Raw genomic sequence first — 25,004 nt, forward strand, 5'->3', positions numbered from 1 at the left:
CTATCCTCAAATTGCTTATAAATTATATGTATCATTCGGAGGTCTATATAATTTTCCAATCGATATGTTTTTTGTCGGCATATTTATTTGTTAAATCATTTGTCTCTGACATTTTGGTTTGAGAGTATTACAAAGTTAACCGTGGATTACATTGGAAAATGCAATATTCCAATACGTATCATATGAACAGTGCTTAACCACCATTCAACTTAAACTTAATTTTACCCTAAAGCCACCACAGCCCTCTCACTCAGTCAAGCGAGTAAAAGATCCCTAGGGGGTACTCCGGCTGGTAAATGATGGGGATGATCAAATGGAGGCAAATTTTAGGACCCAAAAAAATCCCTTAGTCTTCCAACATAACCCAAAAAATTCCTGTATTTAAATCAAGTCACCCAAAAAAATACTTGCCAAATTTTCCAATTCCAAAAATTCCCAGAATCGAAAATTAATTTCAAACCAAAAAACCCTTCGATCATCCCAAATCCCCGTCATTTAAAAGCCGGAGTACCCCCCCCCCCCCCCCGGAAAAGATCGCATAATAAAATTTAAACAACACTCATCTGTGTTCTGCATTTTGTACTGACCGAGTCATTTTAAAAATTACATAAACGAAGCAATACTTTCGGTAAGCCTATTCTTCCATTACAATAAACTTTTTACAGCATCTGTAGAGACTGGAAGAAAATGATGTTGCATTATTCACTGCGTTTAATACATACCGTACTGAAATATAGACAAGTCATGTCGATCAGCTGGTTTTGTCAACTTAACCAAAATTTATGACAGGACCATCGAAAGGCCGAATTTAGTTGCAACTGACACATATATGCAGGTTAGCAGAGATTTATTTATGACCAACATTTTTTTCGCGCGACGTGGTGTATGTACTTCTCTTGAATCGTTCTAAAAAACGCTCGGTCATACGCAAACAAAATGGCCGTATATTCCGTTGCAATGCTAGAAATGCACTAATGCCTCTCCCTCTTACCTTCGGCGTCAATTGTCTTCGATTTTTGCTCTCCTTTCTTCTGTGCAAGATTGTTATGTCAGATCGTGGAGATTATAAAGCCAAGTTTGTCATGTGGGAATATCATTTGAGTGAATTAACATGACACTGTGTTTGTTATAACTTAGTACCGCTGGGATTTGGGACCGGGATTTGCATGCTCACAAAATCTTCGTTTTGTCTTTTTCAACAGTTTTACCGGCAAGAATGGCAAAATTCAATCCAATAATAATCAGTCGGTCTTTCGTAGACCGCCGAAAATCCGCAGCTAGTGCTTCGGGAACGTCCCGAGTGTTATCAGAGACTGTTCGAAAGCACATGGTGAAGGTTTGCACTTTTCTGCACGTAATTTTTCGACAATGAGGTAAGATTTACGGATGTATAACTATATATTTATACGAAGCTTATTTTAAAAAGTGCAGTTAAACTGAAGCAAACGGTCTGAAGTAATGAAACTGCCAAGAACGTTTAGCTTAACACACATTTCTACCTAAGATTACGACCTTATGCAAAAATGGTTGCCACTAGCTGGATTTGTTTCTCGGTTGTCCCGAGTTCAAATCCTCGACCACGCCAACTGGTCTGCCTCCTGCCAGTTGGGATTTTTAACCTTGTTATGTTTATTTAAAATTATTTGTTTCCTCTGTTTCAGTGGCATGCCTGTAAACTACCTTATTGTTACTTATTTTCGCGGGACTTAATTTTCGCGATTTTCGCGATTTTCAAAAAATCGCGAAATTAAAGACCCGCGAAAATTAATTCTAAACGATTTCTATTGTATTTTTTATGCTAATTACGTATTTTTGGCCAAATCGCGAAAATTAAGTCTCGCGAAATATTCCTGTTCCATTTTCGCGAAATTAAGTACCCGCGAAAATAAGTAACAATAAGGTAGCTATCTCGAAGCTTAGTGCATGACCACTATAAACATATATTTATTTTATTCATTTCTTTTGTCTGTGATTGTGACACTTATATGGAATAATATGCCACAATACAAAGTTTGAGTGTTTTTGGTCAAGCCATTAGATGATAGTATGGCCTTTAAACTTCATACACTGTCACTTTATCTTTAAGTTAGAGTAATTTATTTTTGTTGACGAATGATTCTTCTGGAAGTCGAAAATTAACAGCCACCATAATATATTTGCATTGGGTCTATAACCTTATACAAGGACTATTAAAAGAGGAAGGTCGATGACAAAAGACGAACATAATTTACATTTTTACTGTATCTCACTGAAAATAACCTTACTTTAAACTTCTTTCCACAGGTTTAAACCTCATTAACATTGCTGGGCTTAAAATTACTTACTTTAGCATAATGAGTTGTTTACCTTTTGTCTGGAACCATCTCAGACAGTCAATATTGACACGGCATTTTCAGCTTCCCTGAGAGATGGTCCACATTGCCTAAGGGCCTCTTTAATCATTTGAAGCTGATTTGGGGAAAATACAGATTTCCAATATGATCCATCCGATGAATAACATACAAGCAACTCTTCCTTCGGTTGAATCTCTCTTGATGATTTAATCCAGACTTCGTTGTCTCTCTTCACAAATTCACAGTTTACTCTATGAGAAACAAGGCGTGAAAACTTTTCTGGGAGTAGACTGAATGGAAAGGAACCATCATTACAGAAAATTCCAAGGCCAATCTCAAATGCATTCTCCTGTCCATTTACTGAAATACATTCCCCGGCAATAGTAAGCTCCAAAGCATAGTCACCGTCTTGTTGAGAGGTTTTAAGGGTCGCAGTTGGCGCATAAGCACAAACAAAAACATTTTTCGGTATTGTTTTGTACGTGTACAAGCCAAGTCCTGTGTCTACACCTCCAACCCCAACGACAGTACTCTTGTCTACAAACAAATATGCTTCTCCTGTTTTGGTGGGTTTGTAGTGTGCACTTTCATCAGATGACCTATTTTGTATAAAGTAAAGACATGCGTACAGATTAAGTTTCAAGAGTTTGTCTCCTGGAAAAGCATAAACCATGTAATAACATGGACAGAAATTATAATTCTGAATACCAGTTTGGGTAGACAGCATAAGTGCACTGTCGTTATCCCATTTTTAACAGCAAAGATGCTGACATGTTTTTTTTTTACTTTTCCATTGATCATTTTGTCACATCATTCATGGTTTATGGTTTTCATATGTTGACGTTTCTTTAATCAGTTACATCATCTATTATTATGTAGATGCAAGTGTTTTACTGGAAGTGTAATATCCTTTATTTATTTAATAGATGTAATTAAATAGAGCCACCTGATTATTTTTTTTAGGTCAAAACTTTAGCATTACCCACTTCAAGTAACGCATTAATTGATTGATTGATTGATTGATTGATATCAAAGATTGATATCGATCTGTTTACAAAGTGATTTTGATTTCCATTACATGGCATTTTAGTTAATATTTAATCTGAGAATGAAAAAACGAAATAAGTAATAGAAATTGAACCTATCAGACAACATACTGTTGTGCTCCAGTGCCTGATAAAGTTAAACTATAGTGTTGAAAAATAGATTTTATCCCAACGCAAATCCACCAAATTCAATGCTGCCCACCCGAAAAGAAGGAAAAACCAGATGATTTGCTGTTATTTTCATTAAATTTAATTCCCTTTTATAGGCAGTTTAACTTTGTTTAAGCACTGGCACTTAACTTAACGTATTGATTTACAATAATGGACTTACCTAGTTATGTCGATATACATGCCACTGTGGGGTTCTCTCCCAGCAAACGCTTTTCTTGAATTGGCATTCGCCTCTGTGCGTGTTGTTTTGAGAGAGCACAGTTGCTTAGTTTCTTTCCTTTCATGCCACGGAAGAATTTTTTCAGAATAGTAAGCTGTTGTGGCATTACCGGCTGATGCAAAAGTGAAGTGCCTAAGGACTGCATCTTCAGAAGGATCACACTGAGCGCCATAGATAAAATTTCTTGTTGCATCACACCATAGTGGACCTATCTTATTTCCTTTAGCAACTCCTTGCAGGGCGAGTAGACGATTGTCTTGTGAGTACTTGGTGAAGACATGACAAAAGCCAGTGGTGACTAGTAGGGCATTTAGTGAAATCAGGAAAGGTTTTGCAGGGGATGCTGTTGTGTTGTGAAATGGTGACATTAATCGCTCACGCATTTCTGGTTTCCCATTCACTAGTGTTTCAAGATAATCGATGTATGTTTGTTCAGCTTCTGTTACACTTGGTGAAGAAAATTTGAACCAGTATTCCTTGATCGGGCGTTTGTAGATATCAATGAGTTGACTAAAGCCTTCTTGAACAAGTTCTTCACAAAGTTCAGCACTTCCTTGAATTAAAAACAGTCTGAAAAAAAAGTGTACAGCGCACAGACTTAAATGACCCAATCGCTTAACAAAGACGTGATCTAAATCATTGGTCTTGAAAAAGTGTACTGCTGATAATTCCGGAGCATCAATTCCGTGAAAACGTACATAGATGACATCTACATCTAAAAGAGGCCTTGCCTTGTTTCTATCTATGTTTGTTGCTAGCCCATCACCATCAATAGGGGTAACTGTTTGGTAATTTATGGGATCAGACAGGGGTGGACTCTGGGTGTTAGATACTGTAGATGTGAAAAGATTTCCAAGGATGTTAGCTTGGTGCATGTTATCTGGAACTTTACACTCATGATGGATCCTGTCAGCTAAATGTGCAACAGCAGTTCGTACTTCACCAGTGACCAGATGAGACATGGGCTCGTTAATGAAGCAGAGCAAAGGGAAATGGCATGCTGTCTGATACAACATTATTTGGTCTTGCAGACAGGAGGCAGAGGTGCCAAAATCCTCAATTCCGTCTAGGATGTCTAAAAGAGATGCCACTCTTGGCCTTCCACGCTGGCGCTGTCCCTCATCTTGGTGGCTTGTTAACTTGCGATGCTCATCTATACAGGCAGATAGGAAGTAGCCAATTTCAAATGATTGCTGGATGGCTAGCTGAAATCTTTGCTGCAGGGCCTGATGTAATTTTGACCGCGCCTGTTGGATAATACAACTAAATGTATATTAAAAGACAACAACTACAGGAATTGCAAGGTAGAGTTACATGTAGTATTGATAAATCCTTATAAAATCACTGTGATTAGTAATAGTTATTGGACTGAGTGGAGTACAATTCAGGGAGTAATTGGGTGAGTCATTTCAAAATCGGCCGAGCATGCAGCGCGAGGACGATTTGAAATTACGAGCACGAATACTCTCTGAATTGAACGGCGTGAGGTGCGAATGCTAATTAATCGTGTCAAAAAAATTCGAGTTTAGGGAGCCTTTGAGAACCTTTTTGCGAGAAAAAGTTATAATTCAATTGGGTGTACAAAAAGTAGAAAAACAGCGAGAAAAAACCCAGTCAAATGTGTGTGATTGATGTGCAAATGGCATATTTGACCAATTACAGGTATCCAATTTAAAGTTGCTCAAATTGTTTACCTGTAATTGGACACCCACGTCATTGTGCACTGATTAGGCAACAAATAAGGGCTTGCAGAACCAATCAAAATAGAGAATTTTGTTATAGGTACGAAAATAGTCACTACAGTGTATTGCTTGTTAAATTCATGTTGATGGTGATTATTTCTTATTCCACACGGAGAATTGGTCCATATTTATTCTACCGAAAGAAAGTTACTATGTTGAGTATTACCTTTCTTTTTTGAGAATATGGCGATTTACCTATCTTGCGAGTTCCAGGCATATAGAAAAAGCTGCCATTTTTTTTATGCGCACGCTAATCATGCATGGAATTATGCGCAGTAGGGATGGGCAATGCAATACTAGAAAAGACCTTAAATTTAATGTTTATTGTACCTGATCTGCTCCTTCAGGGTCCCTAGACAGTTGAGTAACATCGTCAGGACCAAACGTGATTATGGTGTCTGGATTGTGATGTCTATTGATCCGACAGTTGGACAGATATTGTAAATATACTGCAGCCTTGGCCGATGGTGATTTTGCTCTTGATAGCATCTCTTTAAGATACCTTGGATTTTTGATTTGTGACGCATCAAGATCGGGTATTTCCTCTTGTTGTTGTACTTGGGTCCTTGGAACCTGGTCAGTGACATAAAGAAACACAAAGGTAACAGTTTTTCACCCAAGTGGTTATTTAAGAAAATACATGGAAATGTGAAAGAATAGTCTGTCAATAGTGTCACTTTGAAATACTGTTCACAATGTTTTGAGTGCTATGAAATTCATGTTAATGTGTTTTCTATTTGTGAGTGAAAAACTGAAAAATAGCAAGTGCAAATACATTTAAGGTCAACCTCTGAACAATTTTAACTATATCTTGCTTACCTTCAGCGCTGTTGTTTTTCTTGCTACACGCCTCTTACGTTTCTGAACCTCCTTGCGCTGAATAGTACTTTCTGGAAAGGAAGCAGGCAATAATTTTTATGCGTACATGCAAGCTGTTTTTCAGTATCCTGTACCCTAAATTTCAGGAAGCAAAGTTTACTATATATTTCTCCACACCTGTAAAACTTTATTATAAGTGTTAAACAAAGAAAACAGATTTGACAGTACTTTGTTCTGTTATAAAGCACTCAAGGAAGTGACAGACACTAAAGATGTATATTCTTGACCTTTTGCTTTTACGTTTTATTTTTTCAGTTTGCTCTTGCTTAAAATACAATAATTAAAGATCTACTGACACTTATTCTGTCAGTTAATTTATCTCAGTCAGTCAGTGACTTGACAAAACTTTACCTTCAACTTCCTCGTGTACTGGTGAATTGGCCTGAGCTGAAATTGCAAGAAGTGAATCAGACACGAATTAAAATGATTTAAAACCAATTTTTTCATCATTTTAATGCATTCATTATTATAGTGAAGCTTTGTCACAAAGATTGTATAGTTTGAAGTCTCAAAAATCAACCATACCCCTCTCACCCCCAGTGGAATTTTTTACTCCCCCCCCCCCCAACCACCTTCAACATGTAACTTGCAATAAACCTCCATAAGTTTTTACAACTTATGTGGTTCCCCGACCCCAAAAACCCCATTAAAACCCCCAAAACCCACACAAGAGAAAATTCAAGCTTTGTTATTTAACTAGATAAGTGCCTTGTTGACTCAAAACGTTTTGTATAAGCCCCTTCTTCCCCATCCCCCTTCCCCAGGCACCCCTTAAGCATCAATAACAAGTGTTTTAAATTTCCAATTACAGGGAAAAAGAATTTGAAGACTACGTCCTCAGCTCACCTGTTACATCACTTTCAGTCTGTCGAGAAGTTGTGGGGATAACTTCCATGCTTGTTTGTGCTGAAGTAAATTGAAGAACAAGATGTCAATTAGTTTGCCAAAAACATATATGTTTCATTATGCATAAAAGTATTCTCTGGCTAAATAATAAATTCTAACTAAAGGTTTAGTTATATTTTAACACTTTCTTGCAAACCAGAGAATGCTTTTACATTTTGTTTAGTACAGTTAAAGATCTTGTCACACTCACTCTTAAACTGTCAGTTAATTTATTTCAATAAGTCAGTGAATTGACATAACTTTACCTGGATCTTCCTCGTGTACACATGATTGGATTTCCAAATGGGCTTGAGCTGAAATTGCAATAAATTTACCAGATATGCATTAAAATAATGACCAAAATAATGAACAGCGCACAAAAAAATCAGGTAACCAGTTGGAAAATACTTGATGCACACATTTCTCCTCGCAGTACAAATACTAAATCAAGATGAAAAAATACATTTTGAAACAAAAATATAATGAGTAAATGACGTGTGTCAATAAAATAATATCCAAGCCTTAACTTTCCTTGTTTTCTTGTTGGAATTAGTGTCACGATCCACTATCTGGAGAAGCCCCCCCCCCCCCCCCCATATTTTACCTTCTTCCTGATTAGCTGGAAGTGCAGAAGGTTGAGCAACATCAGGAGTTTCCTCGTGTGGTTGGCCTAGAACAGTGAAAAAATGTACTACACGTATGTGTAATATGCAAAGTGATGAAGATCTCATTTCTCCTCACAAGAGGAAAATACATTTTGAAATATTGAATTTAATACTTTACCTTCTTCCTGAATAGCTGGAATAACAGAAGGTGGAACCATGTGACGAGTTTCCTCGTGTGCTTGGGCTAGAACTGTAAAAAATGTACTGTGTAATATGCCAAGTGTTCAAGATCAATTTTTTCCTCACAATACCAACACTTAATCAAGGGAAAAACATTTTGAAATAAAAATATCATGGTGTGTTTAAAATATTAAAAAGCTGGTTTGTTGGGGGAAGGGAAATTTATTTCAAATAAAATAAATTTATTTCTAATTATTATACCTGCTGTGTCCATTGCAACTGGTGGTCTTTTTCTGGGGATTGGTGTCTCCTCTGAAAAAAAAAACACAAAAAAACATGTAACCAGTTGAAATATAATTTAAAATTGAACTGTAACCAGGATAAGACATATTAAAAGTGTAAAAAAGCGTTCTCTGGTTTAAAAAGTTAAGAAAAATATGAGCTTTCGGCTATTTTACTATAGCCTTTAACATTCGTTAAAGGCTATAGTAACGAACGTTAAAGGCTATAGTAAAATAGCGGAAAGCTCATATTTTTCTTAACTTTTTAAACCAGAGAACGCTTTTTTACACTTTTAATACAGTTGAAATATACTTGATCCACTATAAAGAGCAAGGAGGTTGTGAGAACAGTGGTGTGTTTAAAATATTAAAAAGCTGGTTTGTTGGGGGAAGGGAAATTTATTTCAAATAAAATAAATTTATTTCTAATTATTATACCTGCTGTGTCCATTGCAACTGGTGGTCTTTTTCTGGGGATTGGTGTCTCCTCTGAAAAAAAAAAAAAAAGAAAAAAATACATGTAACCAGTTGAAATATACTTGATCCACTATAATGATGCCATGTTATGTTTTGACATTATTGAAACTGGTGCAACAGTGTCAATGAATTTCACCACATAGCACTGAACATGACAAACTTAGTTATGAGAACAAGAAAGGAATGTATTGCTAAACCTTCATTTTTTTAAACCTAAAATCACTTCGATAATTGTGTTTAATGAAGTGGTGAAGGGGGTGGGGGTTGGTGGAGAGCAAAAAAAGACTTACCGTAATGATTCGATTTAGCGCCCGGGGCGCTTATTTACTTTTGGTACCTCAAGGGAGGGCGCCTATTCGAGACAGGGCGCTTATTCGGGACAGGGCGCTTATTTCATTTTTTGAGAAACAACCAAATGTTCAAAACAAAACTTAAATAAATATTAAAATAACTAACAATAACAGAACCTGTAACAGTAGCAAATTGTTGAAAGTTCAGTTACTTTTAAAAGAATTGTTCATTTTAGCAGTAAATATATACCTGTACAGTACGGTGAATGTTCATGAGTTTATCTATTCAACGTCAATGACTTCAGTAGGGGCATTTATCCACAATAGGGGCGCTTATTAGAATAGGGGCGCTTGTAAGAATGGGGACGCTTATTAGAATGGGGGCGCTTATTGGAATAGGGGCGCTTATTGACAAAAACACATTCGAAGGGGGGCGCTTATTCGGAAGGGGGCGCTTATTGGAAGGAGGGCGCTAAATCGAATCATTACGGTACTAGAGATTTATTAGGAATATAGTGTCTGTTTCTTAATATACCTATTGCAGTATCCATTTGAACTTGGGAGGCCTCTGTGGGTACTGGTAACTCTAAAAGAAAATGAGCGAAGAAAATGTTGTTACAAGCATTTGACACCTTGATATGTAATTAGATCAGCCTTGAGTGTAGCTAATTACTCAGGTTCTTGTAAGTTAAGTAATCGATTAATAAAGTATGTGAAAAAAAAATCAATTCGTTAATTTCAAATATTACCTGCTGTGCGGCTCGGCTGAAAATCTGCTGCTGCACCTAGCGAGTTGAAATAAAGCGTTTCAATATACTTCTTTTGAATTAATCATGCGTTTTTCACGGTCAATTGGTTGCTAATAATTGATATCACGGGAATAGTCCATAACAAGAGAGAGGTGACAAAAACGAGAACGCCATGGCTTAATTACCCTGGCTCTGACGTTCTAATTCAGCAATTTTGTCTTGCACTTGATCGAGAAGTTGTTTAAACTCTCCTGGAACCGTAGGTTTCATCGATTGAATTTTTCTCCAAAGAACGATTAGTTCTTCGAACAAAAACCTTGGCAAACGAACGAAGTTCATTATGACAAAGCGATTCTGAGTAAAAGAATGAATCTGTCAGTAAGTCCGTTGGTTTTAAGCGGAGTCTTGGCCAATAGAATTACAGCAGGTTGCTTAGCAACCTTACAATAACAACAGCCTTAGCAACAAAAACCCATAGCAACTCTCACACAGGGACGGACCATTATTTTTTTTAATGGGGAAAGGGGATTTCGAATGTTTACTTCTGATTAAACGAATTTTAAACAGCCCCTTCGTAGAAACCCCCTTGAACTGTAAATGTGGCAAGTCAGAGGCACTGTTTAAATGGGATGGGATTCGTGCACAGGACTGGGATTTCACTTCTTTATGAAAATAAAGTAAAAAAAAAAAAAAACAGGTCTGCACGAACTCCCCATGTTTCTTGTGGCAAAGGTTAATTTTGTATAAGGCTCCAATGCTCTCATTTAATTCAACAAAATTGTCAGGTCAGACATGTCAAGGTCGTTGTTTTCGTCACTGGCACGATCGTCGTCTTTGGTGGTGCGATGTCAGGGGGGCAGGGGAGCTGTAGCCCCCCGAAACGAAAATTTGGCGGGGGCGCGCAGCCCTACCCCCACGTTTTGGTGCGGAAAATATCACGAGCACAGCGTAAAATTGGTTTGTCAAGCTATTCCGTCTCGTGAGTAAGTTCAAACATCTTCGAAACTTCCTTCGACGTCTTCGGAAAACTTCGTTTACCTTCATAAAAGTTCGAAAATGATCGGAAACGTTCGTATGGCCTTCGAAAAACAATCGGAGAATCTTCTGAAATCTGGAGGGTCACATATTTTTGTTTCAAAATGTATTTTTTCCTCTTGATTAAGTATTTGTATTGTGAGGAGAAATGAAATCTTGATCACTTTGCATATTACACATAGTACTTTTTCACTGTTCTATAGCCCAACCACATGAGGAAACTCCTGATGTAAATCCACCTCCTACAAGTCCAGCTAATTAGGGAGAGGTAAAATATTGACCAGGGTCGTAACTAGCAAGAGGCAAGACGAGGCACTTGCATCGTCTTGATTTTTAACCAAAATTAAAAACAGGATATGTTGTTTTCGGAAAATAATCCCCAGTTGAACAACATTGATTTTTCTCAAGAAATACGTCATGAAAAATGTCTCTGAAAGCGTGTCAGAGCTTCTCAATTTCAAAATTTTCTAAAGGGCATGCACCCAGAACTCCCTAGCAAGATCTTGCCTCGTCTATGGCAAAGGTCTGGTTACGGCCCTGTTGACAAGACACTAAATTGAATGACAATGTTATTTATTCACCAATGTTCTTTGGAAATAGCCCTTTAGAAACAGGACTTTGTTTATTGTAACCATGCAAGGCTTTGCTGGAAAATAATCTGTACATGCATTAAAAGAATGTACATGTATTAGAGAAACAGCCATAGCCGTGTCATGTTTTCTGTTTTGAATTGTTAGTAACTTTCCTTTGGCATGTATATTTTGTACTCCTGGTGAAGTGAAGTCCTCTCTTTTTTGCAGATAGCAGATCGTGACTCTAATTTCAACAAGAACATTTAAGGTGGTGGCGCGGAGTGTTTTGGAACGTGGGAGGGGGGGGGGGGGGGGCTGAGACTATCCCAAAATACTCGGCAGATTTTCATATTTCAGTTTACTAAGTTTTTCATAATTATTTCAGTTTACTAAGCAAAATGCGCAACACGGCGCGCCTAAAATGACACGTACTGTCGAATTACACAGGGACTCAAGCGTAAACTGTCTTATTTACAAGCATGACTAAAATCGGGCTGCTGATAACCAATCACGTTCGATAATTTTGTTATAGTTTGGATTATTAACAAAATCGGACCACTATTCGTAGTTGCCGTATGTCATCTAAAGCTCTTGAGTTTTTGGAGTGAAACTGGTGACGGTGTCTCTTTAAGAGCCCCTCCACCGGATATTTTCTTATCTCATTCTTCTTTAAAAGAAAGATTGTTCATGAATCATTCAAAACTTGACCTCTTGTTCTCTGAAATCAATAACTGGTCGACGAAATTGTGTTAGCAAGCACTTTTAAATAGTGGAACTAAAGTGAAACCTCCGAGGTTATGCTTCTAGATTTCTGTTGACTTGTTTAACGCTTTGATTTTCAAGACAGGTGCTCCGGGTGGTGGGTCGTATTCTGAAAGAAAATGCTTGAATTTTTCACGTGAAAACTAATTTATAAGTCTATACAGTGAAACATTCTTGTTCGGCGGGAGATCATATGCTGTGACGTCGTCATTTTCAATTAGGTCTTACAGTAGAGACGAAAACGGCATGTTTCAAACGTTTCCACTCTCGAGAGCGAAAACATGCGTTTTCGGTCACAAGAGTTCGATTGGAATCGGCGCAACTTATTCTCCCGACAGGGAAAGCGGTGTTTCTTGCGATCAGAAACAGTCTGAAAGAGAGTGTGGATGGGGTTAATGAAAGCTGAGAGTCTGCCAAATTCTAGCTGTGAGCTGAGAAATGCTGCACTTTTTGACTGCTAGATGAAAAATTCAACGTATCGTAGCGTCACGTGATATATGCCCCAACTAAAATTGGGGAATATCCAAGTGATTTTTCCCAGTGCTCAGCCAGATTGTATTGTTATACGTTAAATAGAACTGAACATTTTGAACAGAGCAACAATATTTTGAACGCCAACATAATTATTTTAACGCTTAAAAGCGTTAAGAGAAGGTTTCCCCATGTAAGCCTTGTGTAAAATTATTTGAAGGACAATAAAAACAATAGCCGAAGTTTGGCTTCAAAAATATGCACGGATATTTGTCCTGAGACATAATGTTCGCTTCTGGGAAAAGATAATATCCGTGGACAAATATCCGTACATACTTTTGCTCCAAATGGAGGCTATTGTTTAGGCCATCCCAATGAAATGTTTCGTTTCCCATCGCCCGACCGACCCATTTTTTTCGAAATGTAAAAAAAAACCCAGATTCACTAGTCAAAGAAGCAAGTACTTCAATTAACAAGCACACGATCTTGTTTTATTAACAACAATTGGTATGATGTGATGTCTTTTTTTGTCTTTAATAAACATCGATACTACGTTATTTCAAGACTGTTAAGGAATAACGAACGAAAAGACCACGTTTTCGAGTTGACTTTGTAATACGGCAGGCCTTTTCTTTCCTAGCAGCCCGGCCTTTTCTGGAACCCAGAACCCTTCAAGTGTTCATTCTTCTTCTTTTTTTTTTTTTGCCCGACCGACCGACCCACCATCACAAGAGACGGAGCGATGGGAAACGAAATATTTTATTGGGATGGCCTTATCAGTGTATCCTCCGCGAGGTATATGCTCGCTGCTTAGTCTTGTGGTAAACTTTTGATTTGCAAACCTTCCTGAATTTGTTTTAAGCAATTTTTAACTGTGTCAGAAACACTAAAACCACTTAACGCTCCCGGGGAAAGCCTCATTTCACTCCACTTTATTCCGGGTTGCTTAGAAAACATCAATGCATTAAAAAAACAACAACACCAATTCATGTCAACCGTGACCTTTAATAATATCATTATCAAAACAACACAGTTGCTTATTAATTACCCGCTTGTTCATATACGGTAATTATTTCATTTAAGTTCACTTAATATACTATTTTAATGCGTATACATGTTAAGCTTAACAGCTACCATACAAAATAGAAAATCATGAAACGCTACTAGTACATAGAAAGCTAATTGTTTATAATCAATGCCTTAGTAAAAATATAAACATTTTCTTTCAATGATTTTGCCTTAGTAAAAATATAAAAGTCTGCATGATTGGATTCCAATCAAACGCAGCTAGAAAATCAATAGAAAATCGAAAAAGATTGTAAATACCTGTATATCATGTAATATTTCCTACGATCAAAAGCTCGTACGTAAAGCTTATTGCTTATAATCAATTACACTTTATGTGAAAATGTTTCAGGACAATCTTTTAAATGATTTTTCCATGATTGGCTTCCAATCAAATGGAATAAAAACATAAAGATAATACTGATTGAATATAAAGCATCTAGAAAAATGTATTTTTATCCAATGATCGTTTTGCCCTTTTCCTTGTGAACTAGTGTTAATTGGAGCCATGTGTAGCATTATAGGAAAAAAAAAGGATTATTTCCTTTCACCATTGCCTTAAATTTGCACTGAATAAGTCATTTAATGTAAACAAACAAGAATATATCGCGAGCATTATCAATGGTACTGTCACACAAACTGGGATAAAATTTTAAAAAAATGCAATCCGTTTCAAGGGTCTATAATTCAGTTGACCTATCAATGCGTCACATGCCTCCTCCTAAATTCTGCCCAACCAGGTGGGGGCACTAGGAAAGGTATAAAATCCCACCTCTCGTCAGCTCTTTCCGAAAGTGATTGTGGTGCAAAATTTTGAAATTCAAACTGGAAAACGAAAGAACCCTCTAAAATTACTGTGGGTGGGGCTTGCCCCCTGTTAATAGGATATAACTGCTGACGACAGTGTGGACAGCGGGGCATCATTTTTGTTTGGTAATGAAAGCACTTCTGCAAACACGATTCGTGAATTTTTTTTGAGCAGCAAGGAAGTTTTCGAGAGGGTTCCTGCCCTGGAGTGTAACAAATAATGCACTTTGAAATCAAAAATCGTTCCATGCGCTCTTTATCTCTCTTGAAATTCCTGCGTCTCTTTTTTTCCCTGTTGTGTGACTAACTCAAAAAAAAAAAAAAATGTCAGTATTAAGGATGACTCCATTGTGCTAACAATTTGTAGATTGTGTTGCCCCGACAACTGTCCTTAGATCACACAAACGAATGTTTGAGTTTTGCAATTCATTCTGACAAGAAACAGTGGAGTTTCTATTTGCGTTTATTACCACGGACAATAATTGTCCAAAAACTTTAAAAAAAGGTTAACTTTGAACAGTTCGATTGGTCAGGGCAGGGCGCTCAATCGGGGAAACACAATCTTACTTGTCAGTAGGAAAATCTCTTGCATAAATCGTATGCTCGATGTCAAAGGATCCTCAACTGTTTAACAAACACGTCACTTTAAAAGTTTGGCTTGGGTTTTCAGTGCAGCGCGCGTTTTTTAAACAATCTAGAGCTTATTTGGCACGAATGGTATTCCACTCAGTGTACGAAAACCGACCCACAGGTAACTTATGCACGAATGGCTTCCATTCAAATACTTCGCAGCGGGGCTACTTAAGATATGTATGTTTTGTTTTTGTTTTTGTTGTTCTAATCCACCAAACTTTAATTGATTAGTTAACAAATAAACATGCAACAAGAAAACATAAAACTTTATTCAGGAAATGCAAATTCCGAAAAGGAGCGATACATTTCAATTTTAAATGTCGCGACTCTGTAAAACGTATTTGCAAGCCGAACACTATTTTAACATAGTTGCTGGCAAATCTCTTCCTTGGAACTTCTAAGTTCGTAGATGCCTTCTTCTCTATTGTAATGTACGTCAACGGGGTAGATTAAACTAGACACGTTTTCTTCCCAGAGTGAATGGCCTACTTGAAATCTATAATGATTCGTGTTTTCCTCTTTAAACCAAGCGAGTCGAGCAGTTCGACCATCCGCGCTGTACTTCAATACCTTAGCCAAGAATATTTCCGGCGATTTTGCTTGAACATCTGAGGGTACAAGGGCGCACATTTCCCCAATGGCTGGTGGGATTCTGTCTGTCTCTGAGTTCGTGTCCTCATCCTCAACATCGGAAGGCAGAACAGGATCATCTATTATGGAATTAACTGCAGACTGGTTAAGATAACGATAGGCGCGCTTCGTTCTTTCCTGCTGACTCCTTCTGTCATAGATCTGCATCTGAGTTCGAAGGCTGTGTTTACAAGCGCGCGCTAAGCTTTCAGCTAGTTGGACGTCTGAACAATCTTTACTAGACCTGAAATGTTCAATTAAACTATGGCGCATTTCGTTTATTGTGCAATGAAACCCAAGATTCTTTTGGAAGATTTTCGCCACGTACCGGGAAAATGTACTTGGGGATCTGAATGCCATTCCCTGGGTGTTGACAAAGAAAAAGTCATGTGTAGAACCCTTAGCCAGGAGTTTTGGTCGAGACCATTCTGTGAAACGCTTTAAATGGAAATCAAGGAATTCAAACTCGCTGATGTCGATGAGGTTACAGCCATAAAATTTAACTGTTTTAAACCCCTTCTCAACAAGACGGGTTAAGCCTGTTTCGGCAAAAATGATGAGATTTTCTCCCGCGGGCAATTTTCGGACGAGTTCATCAACTTGAAGCTCTGGGACTTTAACAGCGATGCGAAGGGTTCTGAACTCCCTAGCACGGCCAGGATTTATCGCAAAAAGCAACAAGAGGGTGAAATCCATGTGCAGACGAGCCTTCTCCTTGCTGTCTGTCTCTGCCTCGTACTTCTGATGAAGAGAGCGTGTTAATTCTTGAAACTGAGGCCAGAATAATTTCGTACTCTTTGGCCCTTTCGCAGATTCGATTATGGCATGCTCCCTGTTGAGTTGGTTCTGGAGTGCGCGAAGGTCGCATATGCTGTCCACTTCATCATAATTTCTGCGACGGTCGTCTGAGTGCACAAATTTCGAGGCAACTATTAGCGAACTCACATACAGAGCGGCAGTGCTGTTTTTCACGCGTCTAGAACGTTTAATGTGCTTAATGAAGGATTCGACGACTCTCATGTCGCCTACAAGGTCAAGGCAGGGCTCCAGATTCAAATTATGCGCGCAATAAGCTAAGAAGATCACTATTCGCTCTAAATTTTTGGACCAAGTAACATCAGACATTTTCGACTGCCTCCGCTTAAAATTTATGTCTGATTGAAAGAAGTCTTTCATTGCGCTTACACTTTTAATGATTCCTGGAAACGGAGCCACGTCAAGATCTTTTCTTCGAAACAGATCAACAATATCCTCGTCTTCAACGCCACTTTCTTCGCCTGAAGAATTGCCATCGCTCTCGCTCTCCGAACTGTCGCTAGAGGGTTCAAATTCTGACTCCGACGAAACCGAATTATCTGGTGTTTGCGCCTGCGATTCTGAAAACCCAGCCGATTGATGGACACGGGATGAGCTTACAGGGGAATCTGTGCTTTTCAAGAGATTTTCTACTAAAAAGTTTGTACTGGGCTGCGTGTGTTGTTTTGAAGGCGTGCTATTTTTTTCGCGCTCATAATTACTGTTATTGTTGCTAGCAACATTTAAGTAGTGTTCATACAGCTGCTTATTTGAATCTTCCTGTCGTTGAGTGCGAGAGTCTTGATAGGCCTGTAAAATACTGACGTCTTGCTTGGAAATCAATGATAGTACTTTATAACCTGCTAAGTTAGGTCTGGTGCGTCTGAGCTTGTCCTGAACTTTTTGTGGCGTCCTCATTAGCTTCAAACCAAGATTTCGCATGCGTGATTTAATAGTAGCCTTTGGTATGTCGGGATACAGTTTATCACAGACCTCCATGAAAACATAGTAAGCTTTTCCATGGCATCTTACCGGCTCGATTTCAGGGTGCTCCTCCGCAATTCCGTTGCCATCAGAATGGTAATTTTGGGAAGACAGTGTTGCCTATACAAAGAGAGACAGAGAGCGAAAGCATGTTACTACAAATCATTTAACAGAATCCCAAAAGGAAAACAAACAACACAGTATGGGGCCCAGTTCTCGTCCGCTTTGTGTTCAATGCGTTTCTTCACTCCCCCAACAACAACAACAACAACAACAACAACAACAACAAAGTTTATTTGAACTGTAAAATTACAAAGAAATGTTTAAACAATAAATAAATTAAAAATACATACAGTTGCTGGTCACCCAAAATAACTAGAAAGCTAAACTAGTTGGGTGACCACCATTTATTAATGGTTACCAAATGGATTAAAAGAAAAAGTTATTTCCTTCAAACAACAGGCTGATCGTTGTGCTCTAATTATCTTGAATGCGATTCTTCAACTCGCTATAGAACGCTCACACGTCGAGTTTACGCGAAGGTAGGTGAATTTGTTCTTCCGAAAACTTGCTTGGTTACAACTCCTTAAAGTTCATGGATGTAGTTAAATTCGTATTTTGTCTGAAAGCCCCTACCAAACGAGCGAATTTTTGGCATGTGAAACGTAAAATAACACAGTTTTCTGCTTAAGTTAACGTTCCGCTGAACCGTTGTATTTGCTGGTCTTAATTTACTTCGATTTGTTTTTGTGCGACTTTTGCGTATTTGCCTATTATAGATAAGCGCTTCATTTGCTCTAGCCAGAATGAAAGAAAGAAATGTGTTCAAAATAAAGGTTAATTAAATCTCTAAGTTGTGAGTTTACTCTTGTCTTGTCTACTCTACAACACCTATTAAATTCTTTCGAGACTGTTAACGGCATCATGTTTTCAATTTCCCCAGTGAATTAAGGGACGTGTATGATTTTGTAAACGTGAAAAAATCAATGCTTTGAAGACGTGACAACCAGCAGTGTTTTCAAGAATACAAAACCCTAGACGTTTCGTGAGCGGAAAATTAATTTTCTTAAAGCTGGCAAGTTAGAATAGAGCGCTTGTTAGACTGTTTTCACTGCAAATTAAACCATCTAAATGCAAATTGCCAGAACCTGCAGTTTGGAGAGAAACTAGGCGCGTTTAAAACCTTTTTGTCTTAAGTAAAACAAAGCCGCATAAAAATAATCTGGGATCCAAAAAAACAACTAAGTTTGCAGAGTGATTTTATGTCTGTGAAAATTAATTGAGCCTTTATTTTACAGAGTTACGCACAAGCTTTTTTTTTTTTGCTTTTTTCTACACAACAAAGAGTAGTCTCGTATGATTCTTCATTGCGCAAGTGAAATATGTTACGGCATCATGTTTTCAATTTCCCCAGTGAAAGGAACGTGTATGATTTTGTTAACGTGAAAAATCAATGCTTTGAAGACGTGACAACCAGTAGCGTTTTCAAGAATACAAAACCCTAGACTTTTCGTGAGCTGAAAATTAATTTTCTTAAAGCTGGCAAGTTAGAATAGAGCGCTTGGGAGTTATTTTTAAGTAAGCATTTAATCGAGTAAGCGATTAACTACTTAAAAACCACTAATGAAATTAACTCATCCTTGACCCAGGCCAAAGCGATCAGTTTCAAGTAGGTGAAATACTTCAATTGGCTTATGATTCGCTTGTTATTCGCGAATGACATTTTATCAAGTTAAACAGTAATCATACAAAGATTCGAATATTAACGAGAATATTTTCGGGTGTTTTGGAATGTAAAATTAAACCGCGCTGTAAAAATTTGGTTTATTTCTTTGGAAATGTAATCGCTTTTTTAACGGCCCCTTCCCCCGGTTTTTTTTTTTTTTTTTTTTAAGGCAATGGAACTGTACGCTTTTCTTGTCTCCAAAAGGCAGTTTAGATATAAATGTTGCAACACTGTCTTGTATCATGCATTTAGTATGGTTAGTCTTTTAACTACCTCTATCCATGTCTCATTAAAGCCTGCATGAGATCCTTACTTTCTATGGTACACTATTTGCCATTGGCCTAAATTCAGACAACAACTGTCTGGCTATAAAAGTTTATAGAATGAACTTTAGCATCATTCGCTAGTTGTATCGCTTGTGTTACTGTAACTAAGTTCGAAATTCTTAATCAATTAAACATCCCACTTAATCACCGTTAATTTTAATTAAAACATCGCAGTTCATAAACATACAATCACCAAATTAAAACCAAACAGTCGAGTCATGAACTTACCGGACGCCTTTCATTCCGGCTTGAGGTTGCAGCGGGGACTCCATACAATGTTGGACGATCATTTGAGGATAGCCGTTGGTCAGGACGATGACACATCTATAAAGACAAATATCATGTCAATTGTTTACAGAGTTATAACATACCTTATTACATGAAATTTTCGCGACACGTTAATTTCGCGAATTTCGGGATTCTAAAAAAATCGCGAAATTAAAGTGACGCGAACAATAAGTGTCGCAAACATAACGTGACGCGAAAATTAAGTGACTCACATTATGCCAATAATCAAGAAAGAACGAGTTTAGTACCACTGGGGGAAGGAATTTTCAATGTGAAAATTGACTTAAGAACAGTAATTCACCTACTAGCGTGAACTGCTTGTGGCCATTGTGGGAGCTGCATTGTTGTTACTGTTGACATTTAGTCCCGCCGTTGCATTTTTGTTTCTTTGATAAAGTCGTTTTATTTAATTCAAGGACATGTTAGATAATACTGCCAAGGAAATGTAAATTGTGTCTTCCTCAAAAACGCGAAATTGAAGTGATTCAAAATAAAATTTTTTTCGGAAAATCGCGAAATTTCTGTGTCGCGAAATATGCGCACCTCAAAATCGCGAAATTAACGTGTCGCGAAAATTTCATGTAATAAGGTAATCGTTTAAGCGCCATCCCAAAGAAATTCGATAAACATCAAATTTTCTTACCGAGAGCGTGTTATTAAGACTCATCTCTGAAACCAGTCCCTTTTTTCAATCCCTGTGTAGACAAGAGGAAACGGAAAACTGCGTAAGAATTAATTGACAAATTGAAAAACAAAACTGACGAAACAACTGACCCAAAGCAAGAATATGTTTTGCGATAAATCATCCGATGAAAGTGTAAACAATTATCTCAGATTTCAGCGTTCTACACCGCTGAATGATCATTTATGAACGGAAGAACGTTATAAACAGCAAATCCTCTTACCAAAAAAATGCGTCACTCGTTTTTAAATTCTCGGGCTGCTATCTCAGCTATCCCTCGCTCTGTTTGATAAACAAAAGAAAACTGTGTAAGGCAGCTTATCTTCCAAGACAAATTATAGCTCGTTAACTTAACTCGCATTGCAGGCATTCAATTATCAGTCTGCTTACCTTCAGGTGTGGAAAGTTTATTTTGGAAACTTCATGTCAACCTTTCTGCTTTAACTCTGTTGAAATAGAAAATATTTAACATAAGAGTCTGGCTGAACAATGCATCGAGCGCTATATAAGTTTAGTGGGGATTTAAATGTTGACCAATTGCTCTACATGATTTCTTCACGATTTAATTCTCTTTAGCAATCTAGCTGTTTGGGTCTTCCCACTAACTGGGAAGCCAGCTGGCACGCATTACACGCTCTTTAAAAGCGAACAATAACTTTTTCGGCGAACCAACAACAGAACAACATCAAAAGAACGCTTGTCGTGGTAGACGGGTAGCCAATTTCGTATTCACTAAAACTTACCTTCTCTTAGTGATTGCAAGACAGGCCTCCTAACTCATCTGCTCCCCATTACAGTAAGAGCTCAACTGAATTAAACAATGCTTTGCCATACCCTTTATCACAGTGGGGGCCTGGAATTGGTAGCTAAATATAATCTTTGGCCTTTTGTAAGACGAAGCGATCTGCTTTCATGTAGTCCTGAATCCATCTTTGTCCAGTCACCTAAAACAGTTTCAAAAAATACGACATTTGTGACTTTGTAAAACGATAACTTTGTGTGGGGCTTTCCTTTCTCTGACGAACCAAAAACTAAAAACAGATAGTTCCGCTGTGAATACTTCATTGTTTACAAGTTGCGGGCATTAAGAATGGAATGTTATCAGTCTTAATGGTCGTATCAACAACCTGGTTAGCACACAAAGAATTAGCGGGGCCTTAAGCGATTTTGTTGCAATTATGTACCGAGTTCTGAATATTAAAAATGGTCTCCCTATAATTCTTTTAATCGAAACTGGTTACAAATTCGTGCGTTCAGTGGCAGGTACTGAGTAAGCAGGCATGCTATTTAAGTGCCCGTTTACGGTGTCCAAAGAGACGAAGCGATGATTGACGCACGTTAGCTGTGAAAACTTAACAACTTAAGTAATCCACTTATCAATCGTTTGACATTACTTAAAGGGTCTCTACTGATCACATCCAGATAAGAAACCAATAAGCTGGTGAAATTGATCTGATTGCTACTTGACGTTTCCCACGATATAAATCCGATCCCGACATAACAAACGTTGCGTGTTATGTACTTCAGAAAACTCCGTGAGACGGCTTATCTTCAAAGACAAATTATAGCTTGTTAACTTAACACCCACTGCAGGCATTCAATTATCACCATACCTTCAAAAAGAAAACAAACTCTAAATATCCACTAATCAGCCGGCCCTAGGCAGAGAGGACAGACAATTAAGGTTACCACAAACTAAGTTTTTTTTGTTTTTTTTCCAAGCAACACTGACTCAACTCTGTCATACAAGTGTTGATCAATACAAATTATGCACACTGCAATAAGCTTGTGTCCACATAAGAAACTGAACTGTTATTGGATGAAAGAAGTTTTAAAACTTGTAACAGTCGAAATTTGTGCGATCAGCCGTTTCTTAATTTCTTACAACTGAACTCAGTAGCGCAAATTAATGCACCTGTCAGTGACTTCAACTCTGGTCACAGATTTCCCTGGTTGTGCAGTCAAAATGACTGACCTTGTCTTTGATCAAGTCCAGTTAAAGCGACTGCCATAATTGCAAACAACTCTCGGACGATTACTGTCTAGTTAATAGAAGGCAGTTTTACCTGAGTTTTTCGGTTTAAGCCGCAGAGCAACACGGACAAACGATCACTTGCACATTATGAACGGCCGGACGGGGAACAACCTCCAAATATCCACCAATCACTAGCCGGCCCTAGGCACAGGAGAGACAATTAATACAAGTCATACAAGTGTTGATCAATACAAATTATGCACACTGCAATAAGCTTGTGTCCACATAAGAAACTGAACTGTTATTGGATGAAAGAAGTTTTTAAAACTTGTAACAGTCGAAATTTGTGCGATCAGCCGTTTCTTAATTTCTTACAACTGAACTCAGTAGCGCAAATTAATGCACCTGTCAGTGACTTCAACTCTGGTCACAGATTTCCCTGGTTGTGCAGTCAAAATGACTGACCTTGTCTTTGATCAAGTCCAGTTAAAGCGACTGCCATAATTGCAAACAACTCTCGGACGATTACTGTCTAGTTAATAGAAGGCAGTTTTACCTGAGTTTTTCGGTTTAAGCCGCAGAGCAACACGGACAAACGATCACTTGCACATTATGAACGGCCGGACGGGGAACAACCTCCAAATATCCACCAATCACTAGCCGGCCCTAGGCACAGGAGAGACAATTAATACAAGTCATACAAGTGTTGATCAATACAAATTATGCACACTGCAATAAGCTTGTGTCCACATAAGAAACTGAACTGTTATTGGACGAAAGAAGTTTTTAAAACTTGTAACAGTCGAAATTTGTGCGATCAGCCGTTTCTTAATTTCTTACAACTGAACTCAGTAGCGCAAATTAATGCACCTGTCAGTGACTTCAACTCTGGTCACAGATTTCCCTGGTTGTGCAGTCAAAATGACTGACCTTGTCTTTGATCAAGTCCAGTTAAAGCGACTGCCATAATTGCAAACAACTCTCGGACGATTACTGTCTAGTTAATAGAAGGCAGTTTTACCTGAGTTTTTCGGTTTAAGCCGCAGAGCAACACGGACAAACGATCACTTGCACATTATGAACGGCCGGACGGGGAACAACCTCCAAATATCCACCAATCACTAGCCGGCCCTAGGCACAGGAGAGACAATTAATACAAGTCATACAAGTGTTGATCAATACAAATTATGCACACTGCAATAAGCTTGTGTCCACATAAGAAACTGAACTGTTATTGGATGAAAGAAGTTTTTAAAACTTGTAACAGTCGAAATTTGTGCGATCAGCCGTTTCTTAATTTCTTACAACTGAACTCAGTAGCGCAAATTAATGCACCTGTCAGTGACTTCAACTCTGGTCACAGATTTCCCTGGTTGTGCAGTCAAAATGACTGCCTTGTCTTTGATCAAGTCCAGTTAAAGCGACTGCCATAATTGCAAACAACTCTCGGACGATTACTGTCTAGTTAATAGAAGGCAGTTTTACCTGAGTTCGGTTTAAGCCGCAGAGCAACACGGACAAACGATCACTTGCACATTATGAACGGCCGGACGGGGAACAACCTCCAAATATCCACCAATCACTAGCCGGCCCTAGGCAAGGAGAGACAATTAATACAAGTCATACAAGTGTTGATCAATACAAATTATGCACACTGCAATAAGCGTGTCCACATAAGAAACTGACGTTATTGGACGAAAGAAGTTTTTAAAACTTGTAACAGTCGAAATTTGTGCGATCAGCCGTTTCTTAATTTCTTACAACTGAACTCAGTAGCGCAAATTAATGCACCTGTCAGTGACTTCAACTCTGGTCACAGATTTCCTGGTTGTGCAGTCAAAATGACTGACCTTGTCTTTGATCAAGTCCAGTTAAAGCGACTGCCATAATTGCAAACAACTCTCGGACGATTACTGTCTAGTTAATAGAAGGCAGTTTTACCTGAGTTTTTCGGTTTAAGCCGCAGAGCAACACGGACAAACGATCACTTGCACATTATGAACGGCCGGACGGGGAACAACCTCCAAATATCCACCAATCACTAGCCGGCCCTAGGCACAGGAGAGACAATTAATACAAGTCATACAAGTGTTGATCAATACAAATTATGCACACTGCAATAAGCTTGTGTCCACATAAGAAACTGAACTGTTATTGGATGAAAGAAGTTTTTAAAACTTGTAACAGTCGAAATTTGTGCGATCAGCCGTTTCTTAATTTCTTACAACTGAACTCAGTAGCGCAAATTAATGCACCTGTCAGTGACTTCAACTCTGGTCACAGATTTCCCTGGTTGTGCAGTCAAAATGACTGACCTTGTCTTTGATCAAGTCCAGTTAAAGCGACTGCCATAATTGCAAACAACTCTCGGACGATTACTGTCTAGTTAATAGAA

At 38.2% G+C, this 25,004-nt stretch overlaps 1 protein-coding gene and 2 long non-coding RNA genes across 3 annotated transcripts; 1 reads left to right on the forward strand and 2 right to left on the reverse strand.

Moving 5' to 3' along the window:
• Positions 1–621: 621 nt before the first annotated feature.
• LOC144640404 (uncharacterized) lies at positions 622–7,800 on the forward strand. The gene is made up of 4 exons (XR_013568352.1): positions 622–1,373; positions 2,284–5,074; positions 5,860–6,113; positions 7,203–7,800. It is a non-coding gene; the product is annotated as an uncharacterized LOC144640404 (long non-coding RNA).
• A 203-nt stretch (positions 7,801–8,003) lies between these two features.
• On the reverse strand, positions 8,004–10,295 carry LOC144640428 (uncharacterized). Its single transcript, XM_078499581.1, has 6 exons — positions 10,044–10,295; positions 9,859–9,894; positions 9,645–9,695; positions 8,781–8,831; positions 8,323–8,373; positions 8,004–8,131 (listed from the first exon to the last, which is right to left on the reverse strand). Exons 1-6 carry the CDS (start codon positions 10,195–10,197, stop codon positions 8,004–8,006), a joined length of 471 nt encoding a protein of 156 aa, XP_078355707.1. The 5' UTR covers positions 10,198–10,295.
• Positions 10,296–20,867: 10,572 nt separating this feature from the next.
• Positions 20,868–21,541, reverse strand: LOC144640423 (uncharacterized). Its single transcript, XR_013568358.1, has 3 exons — positions 21,378–21,541; positions 21,025–21,080; positions 20,868–20,916 (listed from the first exon to the last, which is right to left on the reverse strand). It is a non-coding gene; the product is annotated as an uncharacterized LOC144640423 (long non-coding RNA).
• Positions 21,542–25,004: the final 3,463 nt, after the last annotated feature.

This window comes from Oculina patagonica, unplaced genomic scaffold, assembly GCF_052425735.1.
Source record: "Oculina patagonica isolate OP01 unplaced genomic scaffold, crgOcupat unplaced3, whole genome shotgun sequence".
Taxonomy (NCBI): domain Eukaryota; kingdom Metazoa; phylum Cnidaria; class Anthozoa; order Scleractinia; family Oculinidae; genus Oculina; species Oculina patagonica.

Bases quoted from the DNA above. Each gene is read 5' to 3' on its own strand.
- LOC144640428 (XM_078499581.1), bottom strand. From the start codon at position 10,197: ATGAACTTCGTTCGTTTGCCAAGGTTTTTGTTCGAAGAACTAATCGTT. The intron at 9,895-10,043 runs GTAATTAAGCCA...TCAACTCGCTAG, and splicing joins ATTAGAACGTCAGAGCCAGG to GTGCAGCAGCAGATTTTCAG. The intron at 8,374-8,780 runs GTATAATAATTA...TTTTTTTTTCAG, and splicing joins AGTTGCAATGGACACAGCAG to AGGAGACACCAATCCCCAGA.